Source organism: Ochotona princeps, chromosome 4, assembly GCF_030435755.1.
Source record: "Ochotona princeps isolate mOchPri1 chromosome 4, mOchPri1.hap1, whole genome shotgun sequence".
NCBI classification, from domain to species: domain Eukaryota; kingdom Metazoa; phylum Chordata; class Mammalia; order Lagomorpha; family Ochotonidae; genus Ochotona; species Ochotona princeps.
Window position 1 is genome coordinate 74927989 of NC_080835.1, and position 18031 is coordinate 74946019.

General features: G+C 39.0%; 1 protein-coding gene across 4 annotated transcripts in view; it reads left to right on the top strand.

Annotated features, from left to right (window-relative positions):
- The window catches only part of LOC101523521 (NXPE family member 1-like), a 61544-nt gene that overhangs the window by 14449 nt on the left and 29064 nt on the right, over positions 1-18031 (top strand). Inside the window, exons 3-6 of one of the 4 annotated variants that reach the window (XM_058663887.1) lie at positions 3840-4582; positions 6624-6682; positions 8999-9214; positions 9924-10489. The exons of 1 other annotated variant lie outside the window; for it this stretch is intronic. In XM_058663887.1, the coding sequence (XP_058519870.1) occupies positions 3840-4582; positions 6624-6682; positions 8999-9214; positions 9924-10459 (1554 nt within the window). In that variant the 3' untranslated portion in view covers positions 10460-10489. Of the gene's footprint in view, positions 1-3839; positions 4583-6623; positions 6683-8998; positions 9215-9923; positions 10490-18031 lie in introns of those variants that run through there. 2 more of the 4 variants (XM_058663888.1, XM_058663890.1) reach the window with 2 other exon arrangements.

The following is an 18031-nucleotide window of genomic DNA, read 5'->3' on the forward strand; positions in this document are numbered from 1 at the left end:
TTCCCAATTTATCTTGCAACAAAAACACAACCTGGGAGGGTACAAGTGATAGCTCAAGTAATTGTCACACTACCTCCTGCCTAGAAGACCTGCATCAGTTCTTGGATGTTCCCATTGACCCATCACCAGCTGTTATTGGTACATTTTAAAAAACAACTATGTTAGCATATTGATCTGTTACAGGTATTTTAACCACAAAGAAGTAGATGGAGGGAGATTTCCTATCATTCTCTCTCCTCGACTTTTCAAATAAAAAATAAACATACCTGTTTTCTTAAAGTAGTGACACCATAAAGCCATTGTAAGACTAGACATTCTTCTAAGAAATGAGAAGCTATTGAATGAGTTTTAGCAAGGACAGTTCAGTAATAGAGTTTTGTTTCAGAAATACTGCTTAGTCACAATGGGAGAAATCAAAAGCAGAGAAAACAGGACAGTCTTCACAAAGGTTAACACAATATTCATCCTCACATTGACTGCTGTCATCATAGAGATATAACAGATTCATGGAGAATCAAGATGGAAGAATAAAGTAAGTACACACTTAAACAGATGGAGGAATATTAGCAAGTGTGAAGGAAATAATGCACATTCCAGGAAACAGAAGAGGACAGAGCAAGAACAGAGGGGTACCTGGAGACTGACAGACGCAGGAAAGCAGTGAAAACAACGGTGTAGTGTCCGTGACTGATATCCCAGTGGCATTCCTGAGTGGGGATCTGAAATGCACCGGCAGCAAGAACTACACCAGCCACCAGGTGGGAGGGGACTTCTAACAGGAGCTCAGGAGGTGAACCCAGACAAAGAACTGCCCATCCTGCTGGTCTGTTTGATTTGACCATGAGCAGAGATAGAACAGCAGATCCCAGACAGGCAGTGCAGGAACAGGGTGGATTTCGTGGATTTCACAACTTAGTCTGTCCCCTACGGCTGTATCAGGCACCATATTGCTTAAGGAGGCAAGGTCTATGGACAGCACTGCACATGCACTGAGCTGGGAGTGAACTCATTTCTGACCCAGTGAACTGCAACAATGTGGCATCCTACAGGTTCCACCCAAAATAGGTCCGGGTACCCCTCAGACTGATGGCCAAGAGATGAAGAACTCTAGTAGTGCTACTTCAGGTGCCATTTCTCACACCGTGGCAAAGAATTCAAGACTCCAGGGAAAACAGTGAGCTGTGCATGTGCTAAGCTTGGAGAGAACTCTCTGAGCTCAGTGCATTGCACTGGTCCCACAGGAAAATAATGCCAACTATGGCATCATACAGGTCAAAATAGTTCCATGTGGCCCTCAGACCTAATGGCCAACAGCTTCTGGCAAGATCAGCACTAACAACAACCTAGCTATATAGGACACCTGTGTCTCCCTAATCCCGGGACCTGCTCCAACCGAAAGTGGGAGAAAAATTATACAGACAATGATGCAGCCTCAGCACAGGAGACAGAGACCGATGGGTCAGGAACTGGAGCTATGGAGACCATGGTGGAAATCTAACATAAGAACCCAGACCTGGAACTTGCTGGAGGGAGTGGCACAAGTGACTGAAAACAAAGAGCCATGTTCCAACTGCAATAAGTAAAATCAAACTGTAGACCTATGGGTGACAGAGCTGAGAAACCTGCCCAAGGAGAAGAATCTGATAACCAGAAGTACAATGACCAAGAGCAATAGAACAGACAAAGGCACAATGAATATTACTGAAGAATTCCCTGTAAAGGAGCAAAACCCTTTGCCAACCTCAGAGTTAGCTGAGGAAGACACCAGGAAAATGGGAACACGGAATTCAAAATGCTTGTTATAAAAATTATTACCAACATTGAGAAGCACGTAAAGCAGGTACTCAAGGAACATGTTACACACTGGAAATTAATCAAATGAAAACTGATATATCAGAAATGAAGAATACAGTAGAGCAAATTAAAAGTACAGTGGAGAGTCTACAAAATAGAATGGTGGAGGCAGAAGAAAGAATCTCAGAATTGGAAGATATTTCCTGTCACCAGGGGAAGCAAACAAAAAGCTGAGAGCAGATCTGGGTCAAGCCAAAAAAGTATTCAAGAATTGAAAGACACTATTAAAAGGTCAAATATAGGAGTTATGGGAGTCCTAGAAGGGGCAGAAAGAGAAGCTGGGTTTAAAAATTGATGAAATAATAAGGGAACATTTCCCTAATCTAGAGAAAGAATTGGGAAAGAAGATCCAGCAGGGTCACAGAACTCCCAACACAGTTTACCAAAAGCAATCTTCACCAAGACACATGACCATCAAACTCTCTTCAATCGAACATAAGGAAAAGATCCTGAAATGTGCACATGAAAAAAAAATCAACTGACATTTAAAGGAATGCATAGGTCTCACAGATTTCTCACAGGAAACTCTACAGGCAAGAAGAGAATGGAGCGACATATTACAGATTCTAAAAACAAAAAAAATTTTCGTCCCAGGATAACATACCCAGCAAAACTTTCCTTTATCTTTAAAAATGAAATAAAATTCTTCCTCAGTAAAGAAAAATTAAAAGAATATGCATCTTCCATACCTGCCCTACAAAGGATACTTCAAGATGTTATCTTCACAGAGAAAAGTAATAGCACCTACCAAAACCAAAGGCAAATGCGAAAAACATCCCAGAAAATAACAACAGAAGACTAAATCAATATCAACCCATTGTTAAAATTATAGAACTAAATTACCACCCATTCATATTAACCCTGAATGCAAATAGCTTAAACTCTTCTATCAAAAATCATAGATCAGTAGAATGGATTAAAAACACAAAACTTATATGTTTGTTGCCTGTAGGAGACACATTTCACCAACAAAGATCAGAAGAAACTATATCTCATGGATTTTGTTTTTTTGTTGTTGTTGTTTAGTTTCACTCTTTAAAACACTTTTTCTGATCAAATTCTTCAATGATTTATAGATCATACAGTAGCAGCATTTTCTTCAAAAAGGTTCTTGATTTTCTTTTTCATTTCTTCAGCAACATATTAGTCATTCAGTAGCATGTTATTTAACTTCATGGTGTTGTTAATTTCTTTTTATTTTTCTTCCTGTTGTTGATTTTGTCTCGTGATTTATCATTTAAGGGGATATATAGTAGCTGTGTAATGAAGACTATCATATCTAGCATTATGTTATTTAACTTTATAGCATTGTAAATTTCTATTTTTCTACCTGTTGTTGATTTTGTATTGTGGCTTTTCATTTAGTGGGATGTATATTAACTGTGTAATGGAGACTATCATATCCAGATGTGAGGATACAATGTAGTATGCATCTCCACTTCCAGACAAAGACATACTCACAAGGAAACTGTTTACTATGAGTTGACAATAGGATGCTGGACTTTCTGCCATTGTCCATGCCTGTAATGACGGACATATGACTGTGTATGAAGAACTATACTATTGTAAAAATATAGGGGAACTCAGTGAGGGTGGAGGGAATTGGGGAGGGGATAAGGGAAATCCCACGACTGATGGAACTGTATCATAAAATAATAATAATAAAAAAGGAAAAAAAAATTGATTCACCTATGCTTCAACTGGCAAGGAAAACCAACAGAAGTCACTAGTTGAATGTGAGGTGTATGTGAAAAGGAAGTGTAATTCCAAGAGTATCAATATATTACACAAAAATATTCTCTGAGTCATACAGTTCGGTTTTAATGTGTTTGTCTATAACCATTCCCTAAAACAATAAGACGTAAATATAATTTTACACTCAAAAGTTCTATGGAGTTGGAAAAAATGGATGATAATATTAAGTTAAATATTAAGTTAAATATTCAGATTCATTTCTTAGTAGTTCACATTTCTTGTCATTTCAGATCTGGAGTGTTCTAAAAGTACCCATCTCCCCTGACTACTGCAATGCTTCCATGATGTCCTCATTCACAAAAACACCATTGAGCCTGCTAACATCACCAACAGGGACATCACCAACAGAGCTGAGAGTCAAAGAAATCCTGGAGAAACTAGATCGGCTGATCCCACCCAGACCGTTCATCAATGAGAACACCACCACCAGTGCCACACACAGCACAGCCACCATCCTCAACCCTCAAGACTCATACTGCACAGGGGACCAGCTGCACATCCTGCTGGAGATGAGGGACCACTTGGGTCACAGGAAGGAGTACGGTGGGGATTTCCTGAGGGCCAGGATGTCCTCCCCAGCCCTGAAGGCAGGAGCTTCAGGAAAGGTGACCGACTTCAACAATGGCACCTACCTTGTCAGCTTCACTCTGTTCTGGGAGGGCCAGGTCTCTCTCTCTGTGCTGCTCATCCACCCCAGTGAAGGGGCAGCAGCTCTCTGGCGGGCAAAGAACCAAGGCTATGACAGAATTTTTTTCAAAGGGAAATTTGTGAATGGGACCTCTGATGTCCTCACTGAATGTAGCCTGATTCCAACTTCCAACACCCAATGGTGCAAATACGTGAATGACAGAGACCAAGAGATCTTCTACTGTGTGAAACCTCAACACATGCCCTGTGGAGCCCTAACCCATGTAAGAACTGGCAATAACAATATTACATATCTTACCAACAAGGAGAAAAGCCTTTTCCACAGGTAAGCCTATATCTCCATACACTGACAGTTGATCCTCTAAAGTGCTACCAGGTTCTTCCTTGTGTATGACATTCTCAGATGCCTCCTCTACTCAACATTCTGGTCAAATGTGTGCTGCTCCATTGGGCATGTTGTCACAGTCCACAACAAAGTTGGTGCTTTCCTGGAAATGTTCAATAAAAGACAGGCGCCCAAGGTGGAACTGCAAAAGTACACCTATACTTCTGCAGGACAATTGTTATTGTCAGATCCAGGCATGTCCTTTACTGTTGACCTCAATTTTATACAAATTGCTCTAAGTAAATTCATTTATCTCCATGTTCATAGATGGCATGACAGAGTAGATTGTCAGGTGCTTAGAAATCCATTTCTCAAAAGTTTACAAAACAATCTTTGAGTCTTTACTCTTTAAGCTTTAAGTTGCAACAACTAAAATGAAATAGAACATCATCATGTTAAGCAAATTACAACAAGCACTGAACTACAAGTACTACATAATTTCACTCTTAAGAGGTTTACAAGAGAAAGATGATCGTTAGAGGGGTTACCAAAACCCTGGGAAAGAAGGGAGCAGGACAGGATCAGAAAGTGTCTAGTAACAGGTTGTAAGATAAAGCAGATGGGAATAAGGATGTCCCTGGTTCGTTGGATATTGTGGTGACTATAAAAGTAAGTTCTTTTCTCTACTTAAAAACTTGGATGACAGGTTTTTGGGTGGGTTCACTATAAAGAAACATTAAGTGTTTCAAGAGATGCATAGTTACACCTTGATTGGCCATTACACATCACATGCATGTTTCAATAAATTACATGACAACCCCATAACATGCCTAAATTTTGAATGTCAACAATTTTAATTTAAAAATATAAAAAGTACATAAATCTCTAAAGGTATACTTAGAACAATAAAGGTGAATACCAAAAAAAGAAAATCACAAACATTCTAGAATCTTACTTTGTTATCCAAATTTTTGCCCTGAATAGTCTCTTACTACCTCATGAATAAATAAATACATGGATGGCTTTCTGTTCCCTTACTTTCATTTTGTGATACAGCTCATTAAATATCTTCCTGTTCACTGCCTAAACATTGTTATGCCTAAATCCCAGTAAGGATGAAAATATGCTGATATTTTGCATCTCCAGATTGGATCTGAAAAAGACATTCCTAGCAGAAAATCAGATGTTGCCTATAACTGTTGTGCCTTGCACCTGAATCCTATTCTTTCCTAACTCCTTTCTGACTAGATCGACTTACATAACCAATACACCAGCTGGAAGCAAAGACTGAGTCAGAGAGCAAAAGTTTCGAAGCAGGACGAGTTGTGCAGTTTTTCATCAGCTGGAGGGAAAGAAATGCAATGGGCGTCATCCATGCATTAGACTGAACACAGTTTTCTGCCAACCATCTTGACAAACATTCAGGATTCAGCAGTGGGCCAGGCAAATGTAAATCCTTGCTTCATGAAAGGATCTTAGAAAACAAATTTCAAGGGAAAATTGAAGCTAAGACTAATAGATAAAAGGCTAAGGAAGGAAACAGCAACCCTGTAATTGAAGGGTCAATGTACATGATAAGAAGCCTGGACTCCTTAGGCAAATGGTTGGAATGTAGTAAAGGGCTTTAAATAGTGTTGGACCTACAATTGCAATAAGAACCAGTGCTGAATATTTAGGCACGATAAAACAGGTAGGCTGACCAATTGAAGGCTGTCCATGATTTGAGAAAATATTATATGGATTTTCAAAAGTAGTCTAGAATCTGAAAGCTGGGAATTTTCAGATGAGACAATTGTAGTGCCAAATCCAAAAAAAACTCAGATTGTATGTAGCTGATAAGTAGACTTGTCCCAGACTCCAGTGCTATTAGCACAGTAGAACATCCTCCAAGATCCTAATCAATTACAATGCCAAGTAAGTCTAAAATTTACAACAGTAATGACAGTTTCAGTTACAGAAAATTGCAAGCAACTCATATTACCTGTACTATGCAGAAATACAGCAGATTGACTTATTGTCTTTTTTTTTTTTTTTTTGGAAGGTCCAAAGTTGGCGTTGAAATCATGAAAGACCAACACATTGCTGTCTCCCGATGTCACAGTAAGTCTGTTCCATGCTGCACCACATGGGTCTATACAGAGAGAAGCTAATCAATACGAACCTTGATCAAAGCATTTTCCTGGTGTGCAATGTCCAACAGTAATCGCTCTTTCATATTTTCCAGGGAATGTAATCCCCTTCCTCTATCTACAAGCCATTACATTGGAGCAAGCCCTCATGTCACATTTTTCTGACCCACTTTTCTTCCACCTTCTATGGTTTAGGACACATAAGATTAACTTGAGTCTGCCAGATAATGTAGAATAATCTCTCTAAATCTGTAATCTCAATCACATCTATCCCTTGAGTCATGGAAAGTTTACAGGTATAAAGATTAGAACCTGGATATATTTGGAGGGCCATTAGTCTGCATAAAACAATCTCTAAGCTAATAAAAATATAAAAAAACACTGACAGTATTACTCACAAGCTAGTCATAATATTCAAGCCTATTATAATAGTTTTAAGCAAAAGTGTATGATGTACAATATATCATAACAGAATCTGATACATATTTGGAATTATTGAATATTCTGGAATATTTATATTATATAAGAAATGGTTTATAAAAAGAACCTCAAAAAAAAAATCTCTCACTGATGTAAGCCAAGACATCATTAGAAGAAGGAATAATAACAATAGCTCCCAAGTTTCCAGGATTGTGGTATTCAACAATCTGGGGGAAAGTTCTACGAAGTTTCATAGAATTCAAACCAACATAGTTATAAGATGATGAAAATATCATTTAGCAAACTAAACTAGGACTTATGAGATGATCTGGTTACATTTTCTTAATCTGCCACAAGCAAATTTCCAAATTTGTCATTTGATCACAAGTGGTAAAATATCACAATCCTGTAATAATGTGCTCTTCTCTGAGCACAGGTACCAAAGACCTGCAATGCTTCCCAGCGACTAAGCAAAGATATCACAGATACTGCTGGGGATTCCCCAGAGTCCATTCCATTCTCCTTCTTCAGTGATAGAAACCATTATTGAACCCATATCCATGGCCAGTCTTCCTTGTAGTCATGGCTATGACTCGATTGTTGTCTAAGAGCGTGAATGAAAGTGATATGAAAAACTGCTAGGTTGTATCCTTAAAAGAAAAACAATTTGTCCTCTCTTTCCATTTCTCTCCTTCTTCCAAGCTGAACTGTAGATTTAATGTGAGAAAGAAATGAGCCATGTTAGATCATGAGAATGAAGCAACCAGCTTTTTGATCGCACTAGAGCCCCTGATACTGCGCAACTTTATGTCAGACCTGGTTTGCTCAGCTTAGGACGCTACATGAGGGAAAAATGAGTTCCTATATTTTAATTCATTGATATTTTTGCCACTTTAAAATCTCAAACTTCTTCATGAATGAAACATGTTATAGTACCTGTAGAGACATGCTGAGAGTACAAAAGCTGATATACAAGCATGGCCAACATTCAGTAGTGAGCTGAGGAACAGTGCATGTCAGGGACATGTGGCATGTGAAAACTGGTGGTCTTTGTCACAACATGCAAAATATTGGTTCATTGCTATGAATGATACCTTGGGAAGCAAACAATTTACCAAAAGAGTCTGCAATTCTAATGGCACTTGCAGGAATATCTCAGAATATCAGTTGGCATTGGCCATTGCTTGTCATTTTAGTGGAATCCTGTTAAAAACACATTCAAGGCAAGCTTGGTATTTTACATATTTGATGTTTCTTAAGCCACTTTTTAAAAAATGAAAATTCTTTCATTTCTGGAACAAAGGGTAAGTGGTTGATACTAAGATTATAATAGGCAAGCATTAACATCATTCAGGTTAGAAACAAAAAATCTAAGTCGCAAGAGAACAAGTAGCAATGGTCAAGAAAGGGTAAAACACTGGGGCTTAGTAGAAGTGCAATGGAAAATGCATGTAGTAAACCCACCCCAATGATAACCCCAGATTAGCCACACAGTACTCACTGGGTGCTGTGGCTTGTTACTGCTGCCAAACATCACAAGACCGTATCTTGCTGCATATCAATAGCACAGAGAAGGACAAAAGCTCAAAATTCAAGCTACCATCTACAGCCATACTACCCTGAACACGCCCGATCTCATCTGGTCATCCACTGACCCAAAATTCAAGCTACCATTTCTACTACATGCATAAAATTGCATATTGACATAAAGTTTAAAAATCAAAAGTGCAATGATCACAATGAAAGGGGCAGAAGAGGAAAATAGGAGTTAGAATAAGGAAGAAAGAGATCAAGAAAGGGAACAACCAAGAAGGACACTGGATGTTAAACTTAGGCAAACACAATTACTTACAAGTCTCTGTGTTAGCAGAGAGTACCGAGATAAAAGAGAAATGCCGCATTGGAATGGAGATCCCCGTCCCTGGTGGTTACACCATACAAGGAAGATGGTTCACAACATTTTGCAACCAGACTCTACTAGGTACAGCTCAAGCGAGTGGATGCTTGAAAAGAAAACTCATCTACCTCCTGGGAGACTCTACACTGCGCCAATGGAGCTCCTACTTCCCCAAAGTAATGAAAAGTACGTAGATGTGCTATTTTCTTGTAGAAATTTGGGCTGATGTTATAGTTTTTTTGGTGTGGTCTCATTGTCTCATTTGAGCTGTTTTGTTTACCACTGCATATATCTTTCCAATATAAAATACATTACATTTCCCATTTCATAAGAAACATTGATCTTGTGTATAAATTCCAATGAAAATTTTACATTTTGATTGACATTTCATAATTTTGAATTGTCATTTGCCATGAAAGATACTATATGGCAGTCAGAAATAATCAAGGGAAAAGGGCAGATGTTTGACAAATCAGTTAAGATGCTAAGACACCACAATGTATGCCTGCCACTATATCATTGAATATTTGAATTCCAGTTTTGGAACTCAACTCAAGCTTCCCACTAATGTGAACCCTGGGAAGCAGCCGAAGATGGCTGAAGTAGTTGGGTACTTGTCCCTCACCTCAGACATCTGAAACAAGTTACAACTCCTGGTTTCAGCTTACTGAAGCCTTGGATACTATAAGCTTTGGGGAAATGAATCAATAGATGGAATCTCTCTCTGTTTCTCTGTCTCTCACTATCTCACTATCTCAAATGTATTTAGGAAAAAAAATTTGTTCGCAAAAATAAAGTAGAAATCTAGGTGGGCGAGTACATTCAGTGATGTGATATTATTTTTTTAAATACTAATTGTTACCTTCTAGTTAAAAGGTCTATTTGTTTTTATCAGCACTAAAATTTTTTGATCTTCATGGAATTGGATATTTTAAGAAATATTTGCTTCTGGATCCAGAAAAACACACTCAGGTTCAATGGAAGAAACATAGCCTTCCTTTTGTCACTGCTAACTTCTACTCAGTGGTAGATGATGGCTACATCCCTCGGGAAATCAACCGGATACCAGGTGACAAGGATACCGTCATCGTCATCACCTTTGGCCAACACTTCAGACCCTTCCCCATTGACATCTTCATTCGCAGGGCCCTCAGTGTCCGAAAGGCTATTGAGCGACTGTTCATGAGAAGCCCAGCCACTAAGGTGATCGTTAAGACAGAAAACATCAGAGAGATGCACATAGACACAGAGAGGTTTGCAGATTTCCACGGTTACATTCAGTATCTTACTATGAAGGACATTTTCAAGGATCTCAACGTGGGGCTCATTGATGCCTGGGACATGACCATTGCATATGATGCCAGAAATCTTCACCCACCTGAGTATGTGGTTGGAAATCAGATCAATATGTTCTTAAATTACATTTGCTGACATAGACAGACAGACAGACACTCACACACACACTCACACACACGCATCACTATGAAATAATCTCTGCAAATAATCCCACATGTATTGCCATTCCTCACTCATTTGAGGAACTAGAATATCACAATATTCTGAAACAGGGATCACCTAACTTTGTAAACAACAAGCTAATAAGAATTTTACTCTTCGTAGGCCACTTGGTGTCTACCCCAACTGTCCCTTGCTCTTACTGTAGTGTAAAAGCAGCCAACAACAACATGTAAACAAGTGGGTTTGGTTGACTCAATAAAGTTTCACTTAAGGATATATAGACTTAAGCTCACATAATTTTTACAAGTCACAATATTTTCTTCTGATTTTTACCTGTTTTCTAAAATTACAAAAGCCATTCTCAGAGCATGATAGCTTTGAAAAATGCTGTGGGTGTTTTTGTTTTGTTTTTTTTTTTTTTTAACCTCTAGGAGACTGTCGACACAGGTAGAATTGAATGAAAATCCCCTAGATCTTGGTGCCTGTGAGCCACACAGGAGACTGGAAGAGCTTGCTGGCTCCTGCTCCATCCTGGGTGCTGCAAGCATTAGGAGAGAATCAATATGGAAGTATATTCCTCTCCCTCTCTGTCTCTCCCCCGACTCTGTCAGTATCACCCTCGCTCTTTCTCCCTGTCTTTACCTTTCTCTCTTTCACTGTTTTTCGGCAAGTTTTTTTTTAATCTTTAAACAAAAAGAAAAGAAAATTTTCACAATGTGAGAAAATGTAACCCAAACACCTAAAACAAACATCACTTACTAAATAAAATATAACATTTACCACTAATGTCAGACAAAACAAAATGAAAGGCCTGTCACTATTTCTATTCAGTAATGGAGTGGCAGTATAATCAAAAAGGAGAAGGAACTGCCTCTGGTTATTTGGTATTTTTCTTAATATAAAATAAAAATAAAAATAAATTTAAGAATTTATGAGGTATCTTCATGGAATTACGATAATGGAGTAGTGAGACAACATAATTAAAAAAGCATGGCATCTCTGCGTAGACAATATATATATCTTTCATTATATTTACACCTAGAAACTAGGTGCTTTTGTCATACTGCAAATGTGTCTTTTTAAATCCCTAAAATTATAAACACACAATATTTTAGAAATATGTACAAAACCTATAATCCAGAACTCAATGTACTATCAAGAGTAGATCTCTAAATAGCCTCCTAATTAGAAATATGTATAATATATGTAGCATAGAATACACACACACACACCAAAAGAATAAATAACCCTATAGAAAATGACAAAATAAATAACATACTCCTGAAAATGAGGAAAGCTGGGGAACTTACTTACTTTTGTAAATATCAAGACTTGTTTTACACTTACAGAATGATGGCATTGTGGCATGGCACAAAGAAAACACAAAGACCACCAAAAGAGACTAGAAGAAGCACAGAGTGGCCCTGCACATGTGCAACAGGCTCCGTGACAAAAGGAGCATTGAACAGCAGTGAAGGACAGTGGTCTCTTCATGCAACAACAGAACATTCACATGGGAAAAAATAAAATTGGTTCCCTGTGTTACAATATTTGCAATAAAGACCAAGGAAACCATAGATCTGTGAAAAGCAAAGCAATATAGCTTCTTAGAGACTGCATCTCACACTGTGTGTGACTGAGTCAGTTTCTTTAAAAAAAAAAAAAAAAAAAAAAAAACACCTGAACCATATATGATATGGTCTTACCACATAAAACTGCTTTGCAGTTTCTGCCACTTGTGACCCACCATGTAAGTTTGATGTAACCCAAATGTTGATGAAATAGATTAAATAGAACCATCCATCTTGCAGTACATGGTGTTGTAACTTGTTCATAAAGTCTCTTAAGGTTTAATCTCAGATTATCTCATGGTGGAGTACTAAAACCAGTTTACAAGCTCACATAGCTCCTGCAGACCACAGTTAGAGTAAAGAGTAATAAACAATCCTTACAATTGCTACAGTTAATAGAAGCAAATATCCTTATAATTCTGAATTACATGATATGCATAATTTCTTAAATTGAGTTCCAAAGGCAGTATCAGAAGAAGAAATATTGACGAGTTTGGGCTAGTTATAATTAGGAGCTGCTTATCAAAGGAATACCACTGAAAAGACAGGTGTTATGTCATGATGAATTAAGCTTAGCTGCTTCCAGAGATACCTGCAACGTATATTAAACAGCAAGTTCAAGTCAGAACCCCTTTGTTTTGATCCACCTAACACACCTGGACAACATAAAATGATAACTCAGTTACTAGGCTTCCTACACCCAGAGGGGAGCCTTGGATAAAGTTGCTGGTTGCTAGTTTGGGCCTTGGTCACCTCTAACAGTTGTAAGCAATTAGAGAGTGAACCAAGGAACACACTCCTCCTTCCTTCATTTCTTTCTTTCTTTTCTTATGCACACACACATACACACACTTCTTATTCTGTCACTCCGCCTTTCAAACTAATGAATAAAATTTGGGAAAAAAACATTAAAGTGATGAAAGTAGATCAAAACTCTGAAAAGATATTTGCAATAACCACAATAAAGAAATCTCTGGACCCAGTACTCTATTACCAATTTTTTCCATCGTGAGTTTTCCACTAAAATTGAAAGGGGAGGTGGCACAGCAGCCCAGTGGGTAAATTCTTGCCTTGTATCTGCCAGCACCCCATACAGCTGCCAGTTCATATTCCAATTACTCCACTTCCCATTCAGTTCCCTGCTTGTGGCCTGAGAAAAGCGGTCGAGGACAACCCAAGGACTTGGGAACCTGAACCCACATGGAAGACCCAGAGGAAGTTCTTGGCTCTTGGCTTCAGATCGACACAACTCCAGCCATTGTGGTCACTTGTGGAGTGAATCATCAGATGGAAGATCTTTCTCTCTGTCTCTCCTTCTCTCTGTATATCTGACTTTGCAATTAAAATAAATAAATCTTAAAAAATAAAAATGAAAAGGGGAGTGGCACAGTAGCCCAGTAGCTAAATCCTTTACTTGCATCAGCCAGCATCCCATATGGACGCCACTTCATATCCCCAGCTGCTACATCTCCCATCCAGCTCCCTGCTTATGACCTGGGAAAACAGTAAAAGATGACCTAAAACGTTGGGATCCTGCACCTGCATGGGAGACACAGAGGTTTCTGGCTCCTGGCTTTGGATCAGCTTAGTCCTGGCCATTATAGCCACTTGGGGAATGGACCAGCAAATGGAAGAGCTTTCTGTCTCTCCTTCTCTCTGTAAATCTGACTTTCCAGTAAAATAAATAAACTAAATCTTTTTTCCCATTTTACAAATAGAATAGAATGTACTCACTCTTACTCTATTTATTCTGATTTTTTTTATTTGCCACAAGGAGATATTTCTAGAGCAATTTGTCACTTCCCTGACTCACAAGGTTACATGTGTAACTGTGATAGCCCCATATGATGTAAGCAGTTAAAAACTCTGCAAGCTGGAAAAACGGTCCTAGTCGGGATATGCTCTCATCATTCCAGATTGAGCCTCCACAGAAATATGGATTCCTCTTCAGTGCATTCAGCCCCTGAAAAGCCCAGTGAGCCAGTTTTTTAAGCAGTCACCTGGAAATACTATAATATTTCTACTATACATTAGCCCACTTACAGGGGATGAATGGGGAAAGTTTCTACTTATTCAGGATATCAATTTGTTAATTGGGGCCCTGATAGGTTCTTTGTTACAAACTGTACTGATATCCCTGAACTGTCACACTGCAATAATGATACTACCTCATTCAACACCTCTAATTTGGACTTTTGGACGCAGGATACTGAACTTCTTACTTGGCTTAATAGAGGGTTTGTCTCACTTTGGCCACAAATAATCTTACCCAACAGGCTTCTTGGACTTGAACAATGGAGTCTTTGGAAATTGCCCACAGCCATGAGTTCTATCTCTAACTGGACAGGAGCAGCCTTGGTGTGGAAACTGCCAAATTACACATTTCATTAAAATGTTACCAGATATTTACCAGCTTGCATAGGAACTCCCCTAAGTCATGGCTGTTGGTCATCTTTTGTAAAACCTTACCCTTTAACAGTCTGGATTGTTATAACTGTCACCTTTATACATGTCTTAATATTTCTGTACCTATTGATTTCACTTCTGAAACATTTTTCCTTTTCAAAGACTTGGGGTCTGGCCGACAGTAAACCTTACCAATCCTTGGGAGGAGGGTTGCATAGTGGGACTAATGCAACAAGTGTTACAGAATCTCCTGTGTCAGAGTAAATGACTTGTTGAATAGGTTAATCTAGGAATAATTGGACTTATTGTTATTACCATGATGACCATGGTGGCACTCCATTCATCAATCTGGACGCATCAATCTGTGCAGCAATGGCAAAAAGACACACGCACTATGGACTTGACAGTCTTATATTGACAAGTAAATGGAGTCAAAGTTGCAGAATGTTCAAACTGCTGTGCTGTGGTTGGGGGAACAAGTTCCAGATTTTCAAAGGAAACAATTGTCATTACAATGTGATTAAAATGTAACATATTATTGTTTCACCCCTGCCCATCATCACCATGGCCAATGCACCTGAGAAATGTTGAGACTTCATCTTCAGTACCTCTGAGGAAGTCTATGCCCAGATGCCCATCCCTTACAAGAAGAGATATTTCAACATTCGCTAAACAACTTTCTTCCATAATAGGCCAAGGTTGGCTGAGAGCATTTCAGCTGCCCTGTGGACCCTAAAGTCTGGTGTCAAAATGTTACTCACAGTTCTGTTAAAACTACTGTAGCTGTTCTTATTTGTCCCTGTTTCTGTTTATAGGGTGTAAATGGTACCAAGGACTACTGACTGTTCAAAACAATAGCCAATTGAACACTGCACTGATGTTGCAATCGTTAAAAAATAAAAAGGGGGAGATGTCAGAATGCATCCAACAAGAGAAGCTGGGTTGACAGATGCCAAACCGGGAACCTGTTGAGAAGAGGCTCCAGGAGGAAGAGGAGGCAAAGAGGGTCTCACCTAGAGGGCATGCTGCGCCCAGTGCCGCCTTAGAAGTATTTTTGCCCTTTCCTTCATAAACGGGAAACATCTGTGCTCTCTCTAGTCAGCTAACCAAGGCCAGACAGTACTCCTCATCAATTCCCATATCACTACTACTTTGTCCAAAGCACCTTGTTAGCTTTCCTTGAACTCCGCGCTTACACACATGACCTAAGTCTGAGTTGTGTTTGAACTACTGTTTTGTTGAGTGTATAAAAATTGGAACCCTGGAAATAAGCTTTTGTCAGTTGCCCATGAGAGCATTGTTCCCCTGTTTTATTTTTGGTTGATCCTTCCCCAGGTTTGAATAAGCTATTTTCCAAAGGGTGAAATGTCAATGGCCAACAAAGACATCAAAAAATGCTCAGGATCAGTACCCACCAAGGACTGAAAAAGATGATAATTTTATTTCTGATCAATGTGAAGCATCAACAATCTACCAAGACAAGAAGGACATGAGAGGTCCATTACCCAGAGAAAAATTATTAGAGAAACAGAGAGTAGTTAGGGGGAAAATGAGGCACCAAAGATAAAGTCTTATGTCCTCCAAAAGCAAAAGCTAACCAAAAACTTGTCAATATAGAATTACATATCCAACAGAAAAATAATCTCAACATTGATAACAAAATAGGTGGAAGAGGATGAAATTTAAGTATTTGTCACTTGGAAATGTAGATTTATAGGATACATAGTTAAGGTGGTTCTTAAAGCAGAAAGAAAATGTTCCAAGTGACAGTATAGTGATGAATGAAAAAATAAGTTAATTATAATTTCTAAGTGAATAAATACTATACAATGTAGTAAAAACTACATATACTATTATTATTTCCAGAAGTAAAATATCTGGCAATAGTAGCAAAAAAGAGATACTTATATACAGGTGTTACAGAGTTTGGTGAGATCCAAAAGAAATTAAGCTGACAAAATATATTAAATTTGATTAAGTCAAAGTTGTCTATTGAAATTTCTGGAGTGTAGTAAAAATAATTCATTTGTATAACTAAAGCAAACAGAAGAAAAATAGAATAAGTCAAAAGTTATTTATACAAAAGGAGTCACAAAGGGAAAAAATAACAGAAACAAGGTATAACACACAGAAACCAAATAAGGCAAAATTACAAAAACATTAATATAATATAAAACACAAAAAATAGCAGATTTTACAGATAACTGCACTAAGCCTTAGCAAAATATGTATTTTTTAATTATTTGAAAGCAGTTGGAGAAAAAAAATAAAATGGGAATTAACTAAAGAGGACTTAACCCTTGAACAAGGACAATCAACCTCAGAGGGAGTGTTCCTCTAAGACCTTTCTCCCTGGCAATACATCCTCGTGTCTACTTGAGGTGCAAGGACTCCTTGAGTTCAAACACAAAACCAGGCTTTCTGGTCTGGAGGTGCCTTATCATGGCATCCAAGGCAGTCTGCGCGGCTGGAAATCAAGCCAGGATATCCCAGAAGGAGGAAAGCCCCAAATCTAGGCAGGAACTCTGAAGTCCTTGAGTGACCCTGACAGAGTGTGCAGAGCATGTGGAAGCTGGAAACAACTCATTAGACACTTCATCTATTTGCAGGACAAAGTTTGTTGTTTGAGTCTAAGTGAAATGGGACCCACTTTGTGATACAGTGGGTTAAAAAGTCACCTGCAGGGCTATGGCAGTGGTGCAACAAGCTAATTCCCCACCTGCAAGCTTGAGCATCCCAAATGAGCACCTATTCATTTCTGGCTGCTCCACTTCTGATCCAGCTCCCTGTTGATTTCCTGGGAAAGCACTGGAGGGTGGCTTAAGCCCTTAGGCCCCTGCACACATGAAAGAAGAACTCTGGCTCCTAGCTTGTGGGGATGTTCACTTCCAGCCAGTGAGCTGTGGAGTGAACCAGTGGGTGGAAGATTTCTCTTTCTCTCTGTCTCTCCTTCCCACTATATAAAAAAATATCTACCTTTCCTGAGCTGTAGCACCAAATGGTAAGAACCTTTTCTGGTATGGGCCGGTTAGGCAAGGTCACTGTTCCTGACAGGACAAGAGATGGATGAAGTCGGTCAAGGTCAAAGACCCACCAATGTGGGTGAGATCTGCCATTGGGAGAGCTAATAGGGAAGCTGGAAGAACTCCTTTGTCAGGACATATTCCATGCAGTTGAGCACAGGAACCAAAGCTGATAGCAGCACAGATTAGGGCAGAATACAGTAACTGCCATCACACATGAAGATCAGGCCTGGGCGCAGGCCAAACTAGGCCAGCTTGAAGAACCTGGATGTTTTCTGCCTTTTGTGATTCTGCCTTAATGGCTTGGCTGGGGGCTGTGTGAACTCCAGGCCTGACAGTCTACGTGACACCCGGCAGGACACCTGGCAGGTCACGTACGCACACCACTCCTCAGGAAAGAGGTACCTGGTGTTTGATAAGATTCATCGCCCTATAGCTCAGCGATTTGTACTTTTTAAAAGTTGTTTGCTTCAAACCCACCAATAGAAGCCTGCTAAATCATGACTGTATAATTAATAGCCTAAAATGTATAAAAACTGGGGGCT